The sequence below is a fragment of the Anastrepha obliqua genome, chromosome 3 (genome assembly GCF_027943255.1).
Source record: "Anastrepha obliqua isolate idAnaObli1 chromosome 3, idAnaObli1_1.0, whole genome shotgun sequence".
Lineage (NCBI taxonomy): Eukaryota > Metazoa > Arthropoda > Insecta > Diptera > Tephritidae > Anastrepha > Anastrepha obliqua.
In genome coordinates, this window is record NC_072894.1 from 120,247,415 (window position 1) to 120,266,801 (window position 19,387).

The window sequence follows — 19,387 nt, forward strand, 5'->3', positions numbered from 1 at the left end:
TAATTAAAATCTCAGTATTTGTGCACATGAAGTATTCAGAAGTCAATTTTTTTTTTTTGAAGTGAAAACTTCTTTAGAATCGTTGGGAGTGATTTGAGAAAAAGTGAAACGAAAAAGCGACACCAAAAAGAAGAAGAAAAAAGATATACGTATATATATGTATGTATAGAAAATGCTTCATTACCAGGCACACAGAAGGATGGCATAAGCAAATTTAAATTTGTGAATTTATATATGTATGTATATATGCGGATATATGTATATATGTTGTGTGTATGTACATATGTGCCTCGCCACAGCAAAACATACGGTAAAATTTCTCAAGAAATCCAGCGCGCATTCATAGGCACAGCATTGCATGCACAGTAGGGCGGGTCGATTTAAAAATCGCTCATTGCTCTATGAAAATCGTATTCTAGGGATCAAAATAAGAAACTTTGCCGAAGGAACCATACCTCTAAAAGGAATTCTGATGTTCCCCAATTTCAAAATATCACCATTTTTGGCCTTTACATGAAAAAATCAGCTAAATGGCTATGTTTTTTCTTTATTTTTATTTATTTATAATATTATCTATTTTTTCTCTTAAGAAATTTATTTAGTCAGAACATATGTAAATGAATGAATGTGAGTTATAGAAAAGAAACTAAAAAGTTCGACCCATATTGGGGGACATCAGAAATCGTTTTAGAGGTATGGTTCCTTCGGCAAAATTTCTTATTCTGATCCCTAGAATATGATTTTCACAGAGCAAAGTGTCGTGAATATCGACAGAAAAAAACAACAATTGACACGGTATTTCAAAGATATGTTGACAACATCGAAACCAAAGCATTTGTATCATATTTTAGCTATCATAAGCCACTCATATCATTTGTTGAAATTGAAAACATTGAGGATGAATAAAATATGAACTTTATAGCAATATTATAATGAACCTATAATTATCTTGCTCCTAATGCTGCCTTCGTCTCATTCTCTCTCAGTTTGTTTTACGGAAGGTTTCACTTCTATCGCGTCTAACCGTTAGACTGGTATTTTTTTTTTTTTTGCGCGGCACTTCATTGAAATCAGGCGAAAAATTTGCGTGTATGACTTTTCGGCAACGGATCGGTAGAATCGGTAGAATCTATAGCCATTGATAAATTTATTATGCAGTAGAAAATTAAGAATCCAATACTAAAAAATGTAGTTTCCAGGGGCTTGACAAATAAATATGAAAATAATAATGTGGGAGATATTATTTTCATATTTCTTTGACTGGCTATGAAAATAGCCAACGCATCGTTTCCCTTCAATGTTTCCTTCCAGTATTAATTGTAACGTGGGGTATTTGGTGTTTCTCATTATGTGTCCAAAATAATCTGTCTTGCGACGTTTCATTGTTTGTAGAAGTTCACGGTCTCGATTAACTCGTCGTAGAACCTCGATGTTCCAGATTGGTCCACGGAATTTTCAAAATTCACGTAAAAATCCACATTTCGAAGGCCTGGAGTCTGTTCATTTGTGTCTTTGGACTTTGAGTGTCCAACATTCCATGACATATAAGTGCATAGACCACACATAACATTGCACAAAACGAATAGATCTCTCATATGAAAACATCACTTATTCTCTGTTCAAGCGACCTCTCTCCCTGAGCTATGTTATAAAAATAATTGCAAACCAATTAAACGGTCACATTATTTTTTTTATATTTATATTTTATGTATGGATTATTTTCATTCAGTGTGAGTACAATCATTTTTTTTTTTTAACTTTTTTACAGGTTGTTGATCGCTCAATGCCAACTTTCGACAAACAATTCTACTCCGATGTCGTTAAAGAAAATGCAGAACTGTTCTCAGCGCTCTCCATAGCAATACAGGCCGAAAGTCCACTTAAACGAAAGTTAATTTACACAATATCCAGCGGAAATGAGGATGAAGTATTTGAAATAGACTATAGAACTGGTAAGCTGAAAAACAATTTCCACATATATTTATGGAAGTAATAGAGAAATTATTTGAATTTACGGTTTTCTCTTTTATTTAGGCGTTATTTATATCGTAAATGAGTTGGATTATGAAACAAAGCAAAGCCACGAATTCATGGTGCGTGCAACTGATTCCTTATCAGGCATCTATGCCGAGGTAACGGTGTCAATAGTTGTCGAAGATGCTAACGATTGTTACCCAGAGATCGAACAAGACAATTACAATATTACCATATCTGAGAATTTGGTGATTGGTTCACAAATTATGAAAGTTAACGCTTCGGATTGTGATGCGAATGCAAATAGTGATTTATCCTATTTTATTGATATTGTCGATGGCAAAAATAAATCTGAATTATTTTACATTGACATGACAGAGGGATATCTCTATTTGAAAAGTAATTTAGACGCCGAGGAAAGTACCCTTCATCACATTATTTTGGTTGTGAAAGACCATGGCACACCATCATTAAGTTCAAGAGCAAATATATGGATTACGGTAAAAGATCTGAACGACAATTTCCCCAAATTTACGGAAGCTTCCTTCTCATGCCGTTTATCAGTGAATGCTCAGCGCGGTCAATTTGTAATCAATGCAAAAGCCTACGATCCCGATCATGAAGATAACGACAGACTTAAGTATCGAATTATCGATGGCAATGAGTTGCAAACGTTTACAATTAACGAAAATAACGGGATTATAACATTGCAAAATATGCAAAATTTCACTGACCATCACCAGACTTTGTTAAACGTCTCTGCCAGTGATGGCGTTCATACGACTTATGCCAGAGTTAAGATTATACTCATGCCGGAAAATAATCATGCACCCAAATTCCTGAAATCAGTCTATGAGGCGAAAGTGAAGGAAAATGAGGCTGCTGGAAAACATATTGTTTTGGTAGGTTTGCACAAAAAAAAATTTACTAGATTGCTTTTTAATTTATCAATTTTAATTTTTAATTTATCGTTTTTTTTTTTCCTTTCGAAAGCTTCAAGCATATGACGCTGACTTCGGCCGATTTGCGAAACTCACTTATGACCTGGTCTCGAAAGAATTCAAAGAGTATTTTGAAATCGATAGCGGGAATGGATCTATTATAACAAAGGTGGCATTTGATCGGGAGCAACGTGCTTTCTATGACGTATTAGTAAGGGTCTCCGATGAAGGTGGCAAAGCGGATTTTGCGCTATTGAAAATTAAAATTGAAGATGTGAACGACAACAGCCCACGCTTCATGGTTAAGGAGTACAAACTTGTTGTTAAAGTTAATACACCAACTAATACAACACTTTTGAAGGTAAATAATAGTTTCGTTAAATAATTTCAACGTTTAAAGGCAATAATGAGCTTCACAAGTTACAAAAACTCAAGGTCTTAGAACTGAAGTTAATAAGTCTTCCAAAATTCTTCCGTGCAACTTTCTCTGCTTCTTATTCAATTTGTGGTGGGCGTCTGCATTTCAGTACACATAGAATAGATTTGCAGTTCTTAAGTGCCATTGTGAGAAGCTGTTACATTTTAGAGAAGCCGGAATTTACCTGAATTACCACCACTGTTGGTAAAAAGTTTGAAATTTAATTATTGATCTTCGGACTAGTGGTTCGGACACGTTAATTAATCAAATATCTTTGTTCTTCTTTCAATAAAAAAAATTTCCGACGACACTGAGCACGAAACATAAAGGTTGTCAAAAAAGTGCTGCGGTATTTTTATTGAATTTTCAATTGTTCATAAAATTGGTTATAATAATGCGATTTAAGTCAAATATACGCCGTTTTGTTCGATGACGAGTTCTCAACGAGATGCCATTTTCATAATGCCCCTCTTATAAAAGCTCGCTTCCATATTGTCAAAAAACTCGGAGAGCCAATTTTCACAGGACTCTCTTGTGGACAACTTCCGACTACCAAGCTCGTTCGCCATGGACAGAAATAGGTGGTAATCACTTGATGCGAGATCCGGACTATACGGTGGATGCAAAAGAACCTCCCATCCGAGCTCCAGGAGCTTCTGGCGCGTCACCAAAGATGTGTGTGGCCTGGCGTTGTCCTGATGGAAGACAATTCGGCCTCTGTTGATCAAATATGGCCTCTTCTGCATGAGTGCTGCATTCAAGCGGTCCAGTTGTTGGCAGTACAGATCCGAATTGAGCGTTTGGCCACAGGGGAGCAGCTCATAGCAGATGATTCGCTGCCAATCCCACCAAACACACAGAAGAACCTTCCTGGCCGTCAATCCAGGCTTGGCCACCGTCTGGGCAGCTTCACCGCTTTTCGACCACGACCGTTTGCGCTTCACGTTGTCGTAAGTGACCCACTTTTCATCGCCAGTCACCATCCGCTTCAAAAACGGGTCGATTTTGTTGCGATTCAGAAGCGATTCGCATGCATCCATACGGGCAAAAATGTTTTTTTGCGTCAAGTCGTGTGGCACCCATACATCGAGCTTCTTTTTGAATCCAAGCTTCTTCAAATGGTTTATAACGGTTTGATGACTCATACCCAGCTCTTGACCGATGCTACGGCTGCTACTATGCCGGTCTCTTTCGATCAATTCAGCAATTTTATCGCAATTTTCGACGACAGGCCTTCCGGACCGTGGCGCATCTTCGATCACCTCTGCACCAGAACGAAAACGTTGAAACCATCGTTGTGCGGTGGAAATGGAAACTGTATCGGGTCCATAAACTGCACAAATTTTATTGGCAGCATGAGATGCATTTTTGCCTTTATCGTAGTAGTACTGTAAAATATGCCGTATTTTCTCTTTATTTTGCTCCATGTTTGCGACGCTATAACTCACGAACGACTAAAAGCAAACAGCAATTAATCAAACACGTGTTAGCACGTGAAAAAAGCTTTCCAAAAAGCTCTAGCGCGAACCGATGCGACGAATACAACCAGAACTACGCGCTTGCAAAGACAAGCTTGCGGAAATACCGCAAGACTTTTTTGACAACCTATATAACTCGGAAAGGTTAAAATAACCTGGTAGTAGGTGAATTAGGTACGTACCTCCCTTGTTGATCAAACCTATAGCGAGATTGCATGATAATCGAATTAGGATGTGGCATATGTATGTATCTGTGAGATTAATATCACTGGCTTAACTAGAATTGTTATCAAATGATTAGCTCGACATAAGCATAGCCAGCAGTTGTTTGTTACACTTCGAATTATCTTGAAATTCATGGCACTTTCGACTTCATTTCCATTTCAATAGCTGCTATGTCCATACCTACATAAGATTAACAAGGCTTCAAAGAACTCGTCGAGGACATCGATGTCCTCCCCAGGTAGTTGCAGCTACTTCCCGCTTCATTGTGAATAAATATCCTTTAAGCAAGCAAAAGCGACAGCATTGCAAACAAACTTAGAAATCCTGCGAGCTATTGCTTCAGGAGCCCCAATTTGGAGTGTATCATGTGACATAAAAGCCTAGTCGGCCCTCTTGACGAAAAAATATTAATATCTTTAAAAACTCCCCTAAAGGTAGATGAAGTTCACTTAAGCTTAACGTGCGAAGCTCGCATTTGAACTAAAGCTTTTAATAATCCTGTCGAGAGACGACCGCCGCTAAAAAACATTTCTGTAACCGCCATAGCGGCATGGACTGGTGCGTGACTGCTATTCGGGAGTGCGTAAGTTCGAATCTCCGGGCATGAAACAGGATTTTCTAATACCTATTGCCTCTCTGCTGGCAATGGCGAACTTCCGAGAGTATTTCTGCCACGGAAAAACTCTTATAAAAAAGCATTTGCCATTCGGAGTCAACTTAAAACTGTAGGTCCCTCCATTTTTAGGACAACATCAAGACGCACGCCACGAATAGAAGGAGAAGCTCGACCAAATACCTAACAAAAGTGTACGCGCCAATTATTGATTTACTTTTTTATTTTAATACGTAGTTTTCCTCGTTTATTTGCTTTTTACTCATAAATTTTGATTTTTTTAAAGGTAAAAGCTTTCGATATGGATGATAATGACAATGCGCGCCTAACGTACACAATTGATGAATCGACAGTATCTGAAACGTACAAAGACATATTCACGATCAACGAGGTCGATGGCAGTTTGAGCCTTATGAGATCTGTAACAGATCTTGCCAATAACGTTGCGCAATTTTTTGTACGCGCCATGGATGGTGGAAGTCCACAATTTCATAATGATGTACCTGTTACGATACAGTTCATCAGTCCCGATGTTACAATGCCTGAATTCGAGAAGAATTCTTTTGAGCTGCACGTTTTAGAATCGACGCCACCAGGTTCAGTTTTAACAAAACTTCGTATATCCGGAAATTACTCTGTGAAATTTTCAATACCCATTGAAAGTCGAAAATTTTCAATTTCCGAACTTGGTGAGGTGATCCTCATGCAGACGCTCGACCGGGAGTTGAACGATGTACACTATATGATTGCCATGGCTGAAACGGAAACAATCCCGCCTTTATTCACATTTTGTGAAATCTACCTTCATGTGCTGGATGAAAACGATAATTCACCTAAGTTCGATAGTCGCGAATATAACGTTAATGTTGGCGAAAACATTGACAAAGTTGCTTCGATTATCAAAGTCACGGCTACGGACATAGATACGGGTTCGAATGGTGATATACGTTATTATTTGGAGGATGAAACAAATACCGCAGCGAACGTTTTCGATATCGATATCTACACAGGTTGGATCACATTGCTGAGCACTTTGGATCGGGAAACCCAATCAGAATACCACTTCAATGTGCTGGCCACCGACAACGGTCAACCGAAACATGTTTCCAAAGTACCTGTGACCATCAAAATCATCGATTACAATGACAATCCATCCTTATTCAATCAGGACAAATTCGAAATATCAGTAAATGAGAATGCGCTGCCCGGCACCATATTGAAATATTTCCTAATAACCGATCTTGATGCCGAGAAAAGCATAACCAGCTATTACATAATGAGTGGTGATAAGTTTTCTCAATTCCAAATTGGCAAAACCGGCGAACTCTTTGTAGCTAAACCGTTGGATAGAGAGGCAATACCAGCGTATTACTTAAATGTACTTGTAACGGATGGAAAGTTCGTGTCCACCACAGAGGTTGCTATAACGGTGCAAGACGTGAATGATAATGTGCCAATTTGCATGACACCACGTTACAATTTGAAAATAAATGAATCAGTAATGGCGGGCACCCCACTAATTCAAATCGAGGCGTTGGATATAGATGAGAATGCGAGCAGCCAACTGCGTTACTATTTGACGGGTAATCGCTCGGACGATTTCTTTATCGAAAAAGATACCGGCACCTTGCGGGTAGCCAAATCGATTGACCGAGAAATACATGCCAAATATTTATTAACAGCGCATGTGCAAGATGGTCAAGAACTGTTACAACAATGCACTTCAGAGTTAATTATCAATGTCAATGATCTCAACGACAACCGACCAGAGTTCTCTATGGCGCAGTATATTGTTAGCATACCAGAGGATGCGCCTGTCGGCACCATCGTGACCAAAGTGCATGCGACTGATAAAGATTTCGGCATGAATCGCAAGGTTATTTACTCCTTTGTCGAAGAACAGTCAATTTTTAGTATATCGCATTCCAGTGGCATTATAAAGCTCTCGAAGAGTTTAGATCGTGAAAGCATTTCAATATTCAATATTTCCATTAAAGCCGTAGACTGTGGCAATCCGAAACTGTTATCGATAACAAGGCTCATAATCAACGTACTCGATATTAACGATAACCCACCAGAATTCAGCACAAAGGAGTATAGGACGTATGTGTACGAGAATGCCACACAAAATTCGGAAGTTGTGCGCATCTTCGCGACCTCGAAGGATATCGGCGTCAATGCAGATGTCCTGTATTTCATTGTAGGTGGTAATGAGCATAACAAATTTAGTATCGATTCAAAGACGGGCAGCATATTTGTGAATGACGAATTGGACTACGAACGCACAAAGGCATACTTTCTAACGGTGCAAGCGATCGACGGGGGCACTCCGCCGCTCAGTAACATTGCCTCCGTAAATATATCCGTATTGGATGTGAATGATAATCGGCCGAAATTTACGCAGAACATGTACCGTGCGAAGGTGCGTGAAGACGCGCCCAAAATGCAAAAGATACTGCAAGTATTGGCTACCGACGCGGATGCGGGACAAAATGGCATTATACGTTATAACATTGAGCGTGGCGATCACTTAAATCAATTCGCCATTGAAGACTTTTCCGGTCAGATAATTGTCATAAACGCACTCGATCGTGAGTTAAATGCAAATTATTTGCTGGAAGTAAAGGCATGCGACAATGGCGTCCCCGAGCTGTGCAACTACGTGCGCATCTATGTGGACATATTGGATGTGAATGACAATCCGCCGCTCTTCCGCCAGCAAAATTACAGTGTGGTGTTGCAGGAGAATAAACAGTTAGGCTACAATGTGCTGCTTTTCGAAATCACCGACGCCGATGATGCGCCTAATACAGCGCCCTATACGTTCGATCTGCGCAGCGGCAACGATGGTGGGTTCTTTCGCATCGAACAAGATGGCTTGCTGCGCACTGCGGCACGTTTCAATCACAAAATCTGCGATATATACACGTTGCAAGTGCGCGTCTTCGACAACGGTACCCCGCCGCTCTATTCGGATGCTTGGGTGCACGTACGCATTATCGAGGAGAGTCAATATCCGCCCGTCATAACGCCTTTGGAGGTAACAGTGAAATCTTATGACGACGACTATATAGGCGGTTTTCTAGGGCGTGTGCACGCCAGCGATCAGGACAAATATGACAATTTGTTATTCGCACTGACGCCCACCAACGGTGAGGCGTTCGTGACCAAACAACTCTTCAACATATCCCAAAATAACGGCTCGCTATATGCAATCAGCAATCTCGATGTTGGCATGTATCGCATCAATGTAACAGTCACAGATGGCAAGTTCACGGCACACGCAATTGTTAAGCTGAATGTTGAGCTAATAACGGGCGATATGACACGTAACGCAGTCGTTATAAGTTTTCGCAAAGTTACACCCGAAGCATTTATACTGAGTCATCGCAAAGGTTTCATACGCGCATTGCGCGCTATATTGCGCTGTCGTCAGAAGGACATCACCATAATCGCAATACAAATAGCCTCCAGCCATGCCACATACAAGGAACCACACGACACGGAAAGTGTTATGTTGGAGCGAAGTAAGCGCCAAGAACCTACGGCTGCAGATAATTTAAATGTTTTATTTGCCGTACGTAAGCAACAAATTACGCCCAGCTCCGAGGAGTACTTCACCACAATCGAAGTGCGTGCTGTGCTGGTGAACTTCATAGATGACATTGAAGATGCTACCAATCTGGTTGTGGAAGAGATACTGACGCCCACCTGCGCGCATAATATTTGCGCGCAAGGCGAGTGCTTCAATCGCATACGTCTCAATAAGCGCCAACTGAATACGTACTCAACAGATGTGGCCAGCTTCGCGTCGCCCACTTACAAGCATGCCAATGAATGCCAATGCAAGCAAGGTTACGGCGGTCGCATCTGCAATGAGCCGATCAATGCTTGCTCGTCGGATCCGTGCCCGCCGGAGAAAACATGCTGGCCTGCCAACACAACTATCGGCTACCAGTGTATTTGTCCGCAAGGTTATACGGGTCACGCCTGCGAAAGCAAATCGACTTTAACAAAATGTCAGCACGGTAATTGCAGCTCACGATTTAATTCGGTATCTTTTAGCGGCAAGAGCTATGCTCATTATAAAATCAATAAGGCCGTAGCGAAAACTATACTGGAGCAAGAGTTTGTCTATTCGTTGAAGATACGCACCGTGCAGCCAACCGGCACGTTGCTCTTCTCCAGCGGACGCATCGATTATCACATATTGGAGATCTTTAATGGCGCCGTGCAATATCGCTTCGAGCTGGGTTCGGGCGAGGGCAAAATATGTGTATCAAGCATTTACATCGCTGATGGCGAATGGCATACTATCACGCTGGAACGTATACTGAACAGCGCCAAACTGACCGTGGACAATAAGCATGTGTCGCAGGGTAGCGCGCCGGGTGTCAACGGTATTCTCAACATACAATCGAATGATATTTTCGTGGGGGCCGAAGTAAAACCACATCCCTCCATAATCGGTTTCGAAGATATACAAAAGGGCTTCATCGGTTGCATGTCAGATATTAAAATTGCACTTGAACCACTACCGCTGTACATATCGGGTGGCAGCTCGGTGGCGGCTCTGAAACGCTTCACAAACGTCGAGTTAACTTGTGATCCGACGAGCGTGCTTGTACAATTAGGCATTTGTGGCGCACAGCCTTGTCTCAATGGGGGTATCTGTATTGACTTGGGTGAGAATAAATTCAAGTGCACTTGTCATGCACGCTTCACTGGCCAAATGTGTGAGATGGATATGGATCCGTGTGCCTCAGCGCCCTGTCTGTTTGGTGGACGATGTGAAATGCACGAGCTGGGCAATTACAGCTGCGCGTGTCCACTGCATTTATCGGGCCGACGCTGTGAATATGGCAAATACTGTTCACCCAATCCATGTAAGAATGGCGGAGTTTGCGAGGAGGGTGACGGCACGCCACATTGCATGTGTCGTGGCTATACGGGACCCACTTGTGAAATCGATGTGAATGAATGTGATAATCATCCGTGTGGCAATGGCGCCACCTGCATCAATGAAGCGGGCAGTTTTCGGTGTATTTGCCCATCCTACCTCACAGGCGCTAGTTGTGGCGATCCACTATATTCCAATTCGATTTCTACCAAGTTAAAGAATCTGTCAATGGAGCAGCTAGCAGGCATTGTTGTGGGCATAGTGTTCATTATTATTGTTATCCTTGTTGCCTTCTGTTGTATAGTCATTCGGAAGAGCAGCAATACAAGTGGCCAAAATTCAACCAATAAAGATCCGTACAAAGGAGATAATTTGAATTCTCTCGTCTGTAAGGAGAAATATGCCAAGAATATCGCTAAGATGAGTAATTTGGAGATAAATCAGCGTCCAATGAGTTACACGGCATCGACAAATGATAATTTATATTCCGGTCACACAACCTTCGTGAATAATTTGGACATATTGCGAAGCTACGGATCGGCGGGCGATGAACTAGAAAACATTCCATTCGAATATCAAAAAATCAATCGCAACAATGAGCATGTAAATCTGAACGATTCTGATCCTATACAAAAACGCGACTGGGCCGAGCAAATGCATTTGAAGACATTTAGTGAGAATAAGCTTAACAATGGTGAGTCGTATATACTTAGAAAAAATGTATCTTAACAAAAAACTCTTAGTTAAAAAACTAACTAGTTATCTTTTTTCGATTTATGGCTTTTATCAAAAGGGGTGGGCTGCCATAATTTTCCTTATCAATTTCAAAAGGCTATACAAAGTGAAGTTACTAGAACATTTTTTATCTTTTCCTTTTGACGTGATAACGTCTTATAATTCGATTTAACAGGCTGCACGCACGAAAAAATGAGTCGTTACCTTGCTCATTAGTGTTACCTTGCTCATTGCCGTTACCTTGCTCATTAGTGTTACCCTGCTCATTGCCGTTACCTTGCTCATATGTCGTTACCTTGCTCATTGCCGTTACCTTGAATGAACTGCAAGCGAAAGCGCGGAACGAACGACAAAGCAAACGAACGGCAACGTTCGACATCTTGCTCTCTCCTACTTAAGTGAGCGTATATGTGTATGTATATGCGCATATGTACATATATAAATTCACTTATTTGTATGCCTTCTTATTGATTATTATTAATTTGATTTACTTGAAGAATTTAAAATAAAACCAAGTTTGTTAATAATACCTGTTGTTTTAATGTTATTATTATTTTTTGACGTGATAACGTCTTATAATTCTATGTAGCCAGCTGCACGCACCAAAAAATGCGTCGTTGTCTTGCTCATGCGTCGTTACCTTGCTTGAACAGCATGTTATGTTATGTTATGATATTTTAAGATATGTTATGTTATGTTATGTTATGTTATGTTATGTTATGTTAAGTTATGTTATGTTATGTTATGTTATGTTATGTTATGTTATGTTATGTTATGTTATCTTATGTTATGTTATGTTATGTTATGTTATGTTATGTTATGCTATGTTATGTTATGCTATGTTATGTTATGTTATGTTATGTTATGTTATGTTATGTTAAGTTATGTTATGTTATGTTATGTTATGTTATGTTATGTTATGTTATGTTATGTTATGTTATGTTATCTTATGTTATGTTATGTTATGTTATGCTATGTTATGTTATGTTATGTTATGTTATGTTATGTTATGTTATGTTATGTTATGTTATGTTATGTTATGTTATGTTATGTTATGTTATGTTATGTTATGTTATGTTATGTTATGTTATGTTATGTTATGTTATGTTATGTTATGTTATGTTATGTTAATGTTAACTCATTCTCTATATCCGTCCAAAGTATCTATCAAACAAATAAAATTAAAATTTTATTTTGAAAAATGCAACCATTCAATTAGTATTTTCTTATGACGTTATCACGTTAAACTATCGTCAGTAAACCGACTTTACAGACAACCTCTTTTTTTTTCTTGCGATTTGATGTTTTTAATGTAAAAGTGACCTGGTTTATTGTTGTTACCTCGTTTGTTTATTTACATTCTGATTGAAATTTTACATTCAAACCACCAAATTGCAAAATAATACAAATCGTAAAAAATATATCGTTAAGATAGTTTAATATTATAATATATTTTTAATATTGCTAAATTAAAATATAAAATTTATATTCATCTAGAAAAAATCGATTATACCGCTTTAAAAACCGGTTGTAGCAAAATGATACAAGTAACGGTGCCAAATGTATGTCACTCACCTTACACCGATTATCCACCGGTGAACCACGGTCAATATCATTGGGACTGTTCGGATTGGGTACGAAAAAGCCATAACCCATTACCGGATATTACTGAGGTACCTGGTGCTGAAATTGCTGATTCGTCGAGCTTCCATAGTAATGATAGCAATGAATCTAAGCCAATGCGTACCTATGCAGTACAAAGTAAGTTTAGAAAATAAATTTTCATAATTGTAAATAAATTATAAAAAACCCGAAACTAATAATTTTCATTTATACCAGATATGTGCATCGGTGTTGATCCTACACGAGATATTGTGACTTTAAATGAAGACTTAACATCCGAATGCATCGACTCCGAGCTAGAGAGTTGTATGCGTCCTTTCGAACTGCCGCTTATTAATAATGACGACGTTTCAAGACTGAGCCCCCAAATTAAGTTTGAGAATGAAGACTTCATTACAAATCCAGGTAAACACATGCATGGATGCTACAGACAAACTCACAGAATCTATCTATCCGACACAAAAAACAAATTCTCAAGAAAAGTTTACTTATTTTCATTTTTGAAAATATTTTTTGAAACAATGCGCAGAGGTAATGAAAAACCCAGTCCGGTTACGTAGTGAATAATGAGATCATTTTGGTCCGTTATTTATAGAACCACTCAAACACTCTGCACTAAACCTAATTAACGCATGGAAGGCTGTTTATGATAGAATCTTTATTTTTTCGTTTTTTCTTCACGATTCACTGTTCCAATTTTCTTTTTTGTTGGTAACAGAGGATATGGGTGCCGGTATTATATCGACATAGAGATATTGAAAGACATTGCAAGGCCGATGAACTAGCCTGAAAAGGTACTAATATTCCACTGCTTGAAAACAAAGGCAATATTGGAATTCCTATAGCAGAACTTGCAAATTAAAGAAAAAAATAATATTCTCCAGCGGGCCAATAGGTCATGGAGAGAAGAAAATACTTGTGTTATAACCAAGCTAATTTAGCCGCAAACAAAGGGTTTTTCAATAAGAAGTGTTATTTTTATATTCAAAGAAAAATGATATCTATATATATAAAAAGAAGTTACATTTCCTTGGTAATCTTATAACTCAAGAACCGCCGAACCGATTGACACACAAATTTTAGAGTTCTTTTCTATCTTTGAGGAGATGGTTTGTGTGAAGTTTGATTGAAATCGGTGCAGCCGTTCCTGAGTTATGTCATTTTATGTGAGTAATGGTTTCCTCTCATACGAAATGCCTGTATGGGAAAAACAACAACAAATAACAGCCGCTTATGAGCGTTTCTGTTGTACTGTTGTGGTTGTAAGTGTATTATGTTAATATTAATTTTGGACGAAAATATAATAAAAACTGGAGCATTCAAGGAACTAGAAAAACATTTTTAACTTTATTTATTTTAGCATAATTTATTTAGCGTAAAAAATTGAAATGGAAATTAAAGAATCAAAGTTTAATTACAAGTTTTTATCGGCTCTTTCACCTTACCTGTATATAAGTGACCACCACAATCAAATTTTAAAAAAGTACAGAAAAGGCTATTGTGACATCTTTAGAAAGTATGTTGAATGAAAAAAATCAACTAATTCAACTGTTTAAACATTTTACGAGTTCTATAAAGAAAACTTAATATGAAAAATTCCTTGCGATATAAAAAAAACATTTTATGTATGGTGGTGCGAAGCCCACTGGGAAATGCTAGTTTTTTAATATAATTGTTCGAATGTTTATTTCAATATAAAGAGAAGGTATGCCGTTAATTGTGGAAAATAACATCAGGCAAATGACCACTACGACCACCCTTACAGGACAATATCCTTTTCATGAAATTTTCCATAACCGAATTGCAAAATGGCTGCCCTATGTCCCCGATAGCCTGACGAATTCCATCTTTAAGGTCTTGAATCGACCCTGGGCTGTTGGCGTAGACCTTCTCCTCCACGTAGCCCCAAAGAAAAAAGTCACAAGGTGTTAAATTACACGATCTCGGTGGCCAATTGTGATCACCTCTTCGAGAGATAACACGGTCCGGAAACTTTTCCCGTAAAAGATCAATGGTTTCGTTGCTTGTGTGGCACGTGGCGCCGCCTTGTTGAAAATAAACGTTGTCCAAATCAATACCATCCAATTCCGGCCATAAAAAATCGGTGATAATCTCTCGATAGCGATAAATAACACCTGTTATTGGAAAACCCTTTAGTTAAAAAAAAAGTTCGCTCAACCTCTCACCAGAGAATATCTCAAAAGTCGTGGTTTGTGTTACCAGTCATTGGCTGTTGGGTAGGCACTCTTCTAGGCTAGGGGTATTTTCTGATGAATACTACATAAGTTGTAGGGACGAAGAAAAGGTAGAAACAAAAGCACATTTCCTCTGTAATTGCCCAGCCTTAGCTAAGAGTAGAGCACGGTTGTTAGGAAAGCACTGCTTTGACTCTCTTACGGAACTATCCGGTCTTGGGATAAAACCCATCTTACGCTTCATAAGAGCGTCAATGGTTCCAATGATGAATAAACACAGTATTACACACTGGTACCACAACTGATCTACATGGTCGAAGTGATTCGGCTATTTTAAACCGACTTCCACAAAAACCTAACCTAACCTAACAGGGAGTTGGGAAGTCTTCTTCGAATTCTGCATTGAACACCAACTAAGGGTCTGGTGCCTGTTGCACTCTAGCACCGGGTACTCGCAAAAATAATGCATATTTTAATTTAGTATTAGAATTCCAGTTAGACATGAGCGGGTTAACAATATGCCTGATGGCTCAAAGCTGCACGTTAAAGTTGGCTTTGGCGTCTACTGTAAGAATCCAAGAGTAAGCGTTTTGGCTCGTCTTCCTAATTTCCTAATCACTGTGGCTTATTTCAGTCTGAAATTCTGGCCATTAGTGAGGTAACTATCAGATTAGGCAAAAATGTGACTACCCTTAGAGAAATCTAGATTTACTCTGATAACTAAGCGGCGATTAAAGCTCTTGGTGGGGTTATCACTAATTCCATAATTGCTCGCAAATGCCGGGCATCTCTTAACGAGTTGGCGAAATATTCCCGCATCCATTTGATATGAGTTCCAGGGCGTAGTGACATATAGTACAAGAGACTTTATGTTTTGCAAAAACTTTCGTTGATTCAAAAGCGAAATTGTGTTTTGACCTCAGTGTATAATTTTAAACTATAAGTTTAGTTTTAAAAGTAAATAAATAATATACAAAAAACTTTATTACAGCCATTTAATTTTTTTTAATAACTGGCTATTTTTCACATTTCTAACATGGCCATTTTTATTTTACAGTGCCTTCAACATATGATCCTATGAACTCACGTAAGTGCAAACTTAATAGTTAAGAATGAAAATTGAACTTTTTTTGTTTTTGTATTAAATATTATTTATCCATTTGCAATTTTCACAATTGAACGTATATTTTGAAAAAAACAAATAGGTAACGCATACTTACGGCATCCAGATTCATATTTGCCTCCATTTAATGTACCCAGTGAAACTGAAGGTGAATGTTCAAGTACTGAGGTATTTTCGAAAGCCACCAGTGAAATGCTGCCCAGAAGAAAACTAAGTGGTAAGTGTAAATAAGTAGTAAAAAAGAATTTTCGATACACGAGAGTCAAATGAAAAAAGTTTTAAATAAAGCATTTAAAGAATAAGTTTAAGTGTTGAAATGGCAATATATTTCTTCTACTCAAATATGAACAAGACGTTATCAATAAAACGGTCCGCGGATGACATATGGCAAAAATAAATTTTTGGTTTTTTGGTAGGACTGTTATAAGCTTACATGGCAAATTTCAGCGTGATATGTCACATAGTTTGTTTTCTGTGCTACTGTAAACAAGTCAAGCTCGAGTGTGTTCTTCAAATTTAACGATGGAAATTCAAGTTGAACAAAGAATTTGTTTGAAATTTTGTTATTCCAACAAAATTTCGGCTTCAGACGCCTTAAAAATGTTGCAGACAACCTATGGGGACTCTGCTCTATCGCGTGCACGTGTTTTCCAGTGGTACAAATCGTTCAAAGAGGGCCGTATATCAACCCAAAAAACCACGCCAAAGTCGCTCAAAAATTAAGGTTACGCTGACTGTTTTTTTCGATTACGAAGGTGTGGTGCACTCGGAGTTCCTTCCACAAGGCCGATCGGTTAACGCTGAATATTATTTAGACGTTTTAAAGCGTTTGCGCGAGAACATTCGTCTTAAAAGGAAGGAATTGTGGGACAACAAGTCATGGTTCTTGCATCACGATAATGCACCAGCTCATACATCACGTCTTGTTCGCGATTATTTGAACAAAAATAATGTTAATATCGTTCCGCAAGAACCGTATTCGCCTGATATGGCTCCATGTGACTTTTTCCTGTTTCCCAAGCTCAAGTTGCCGCTCCGTGGAAAACATTTTGAGACAATTGAAGTCATAAAAGAGAATTCGAAGAACACACTCGAGCTTGACTTGTTTACAGTAGCACAGAAAACAAACTATGTGACATATCACGCTGAAATTTGCCATGTAAGCTTATAACAGTCCTACCAAAAAACCAAAAATTTATTTTTGCCATATGTCATCCGCGGACCGTTTTATTGATAACGTCTCGTTCATATTTGAGCAGAAGCTATATATATATATATTTTTTTTTTTTTTTGTCGAATGCTCTCAATTTCATATTTATCAATAAAAGTAAAAATCTGGCTTTCTAGGCGATATTGTTTTTTTTTTCGAGGTAATTTGCATTTTTAACATGCAGCATTAAACACTTATTATCTGATAGGCATTAATAATCTTGAATAAAAATTTAGTTAAAATATGAGTTTTTCTAGATTTAATGATATAAAAGCAAAAACTCTTCACTCCCTCAATTGTGATTTCATATCATAAACTCTTAAGTTGTATTTTTAACCATTTTTTGTTTTCTTTTTACTCTTCTATTTCTAGACAAGTCGGAAGAAATTTATGTGTTCAGAAATCTTCACTCGAAAAATGGATCAAATAGCGACCTCTCAGTTCACTTGTGTGAAATTGAAGATTCCGAATTAGAGGAATTTTTACCAAGCTCATCAAAAGACGTTAATAATAGATAGAAAAAGTGAGATCCTTCGATCGCAAATGGCATTTAATTGTATAAAAAGAAATATTTTTATAAGATCTTCATACTTAAAAAAAATGAAACAAAAAATAAATAAATAACGGTTAAATGTTTTTGATATTTTTTATCCTTTTATTTTTTCACAAATTTCTTATGAAATTATAAAATTGTTCCGTTTTATTATTGATTTCTGATTCGAAATCATATAAGGCAAAATTACTATAAAAATATTATATTTCGGGAAAATAGACCGATGACAATGCGATACTAATATTGAAGCAGCTCTTAATGTTGATGTAAAGCGACTGACAGCAATTAAAAAGTTGTTAAGTCTTACATTGGTTGAAAGTTAGTGAGATCAAATCGTCAAATCATGATTGCTGTCTAACCTTTGGTTGATTAGATTCATTTTTGTCATGGCGGCGTAACTAAAACCTTTATCTTCAATAAATTTCCAATGAGGAACTTTTAGTGGTAAGCGGTAATTGCGGGGCTCTTTACAGTAATAATGCAGCACATACTTTTCAATTAAAAATTATTATTATTTTTTGAGTAAATTTAGTAAAATTACCGACATTTGAAGCCCAAAAATGTTACAGAAATTGTTGGTTACCTTCTTGTTGGAGGTCTTGGGGGAAAAATTATTATATCATTCAAGTGGTAAAACCGCTCTGAAATTAAATAAAAATCCATTTGTTTTCTTTTTTGCTTATTTTTTAAGTACATATTCTCAGCATGTTGAAAAGGTTTTTAATGGTGTGGCCAATATTAGACCGTTCGCCGGCTCTCAGTGAATTTGAAAGAATCAGCGGATGGGCTAACGTAGCAGGACCAGGCCCGTGCGCACGGGGGGTGGTTTGAAGAGTTCAAACCCCCCCAGACGAAGTTTTAAAAAATGTTTTGACATGACTCGATATGAAAAAATAGGCATTTCTGAAAAAGCCTGTTTGACTTCAAGATACAAATTTTTATCCTTGACTTCCATTGTGTTGTAATCTCGAGTTAATCCACATAAAAATGTTATTTTAATTAGATTATACAAATCTGTATTGTTAACAGTACCGAAAAATATTTAATTTCGATCAATATATAATATTTATTGAATTGTTTTCTAGTATTGCTCCCAATCATAATATATGTGTACGTATGTGTATAAGATACACATGTTGTATTCCCAACATCTGCACAGAGAAAAAAAAATTATGCAAAATCTCATTGTTTATAATTACTTTAAGAAGTGACACAATGTAACGCTTATTGATTGTAACATTTTTTGAACCCCCGACAGTGTACAATGAGTCAAGTAGCCAAAACAGAAAATTTAAAAATGAGGTGGAATCATCTCAGCACCTTCTCCTCAGTTGTTCTGTTCTCGCCGAGCAGATATTCAGACATCTTAACTCTCAACTTTTTGCAACACCTGCGGATT

General features: G+C 37.8%; 1 protein-coding gene across 1 annotated transcript in view; it reads left to right on the forward strand.

The window, feature by feature from the left end:
• The window catches only part of LOC129241866 (fat-like cadherin-related tumor suppressor homolog), an 86,051-nt gene extending 67,973 nt beyond the window's left edge, over positions 1-18,078 (forward strand). Inside the window, exons 14-22 of the mRNA XM_054878409.1 lie at positions 1,769-1,952; positions 2,035-2,876; positions 2,968-3,276; positions 5,936-11,243; positions 12,782-13,045; positions 13,124-13,312; positions 16,160-16,189; positions 16,308-16,442; positions 17,808-18,078. Coding sequence (XP_054734384.1) covers positions 1,769-1,952; positions 2,035-2,876; positions 2,968-3,276; positions 5,936-11,243; positions 12,782-13,045; positions 13,124-13,312; positions 16,160-16,189; positions 16,308-16,442; positions 17,808-17,953 — 7,407 coding nt within the window. The 3' untranslated portion in view covers positions 17,954-18,078. The remainder of the gene's footprint in view (positions 1-1,768; positions 1,953-2,034; positions 2,877-2,967; positions 3,277-5,935; positions 11,244-12,781; positions 13,046-13,123; positions 13,313-16,159; positions 16,190-16,307; positions 16,443-17,807) is intronic.
• Positions 18,079-19,387: the final 1,309 nt, after the last annotated feature.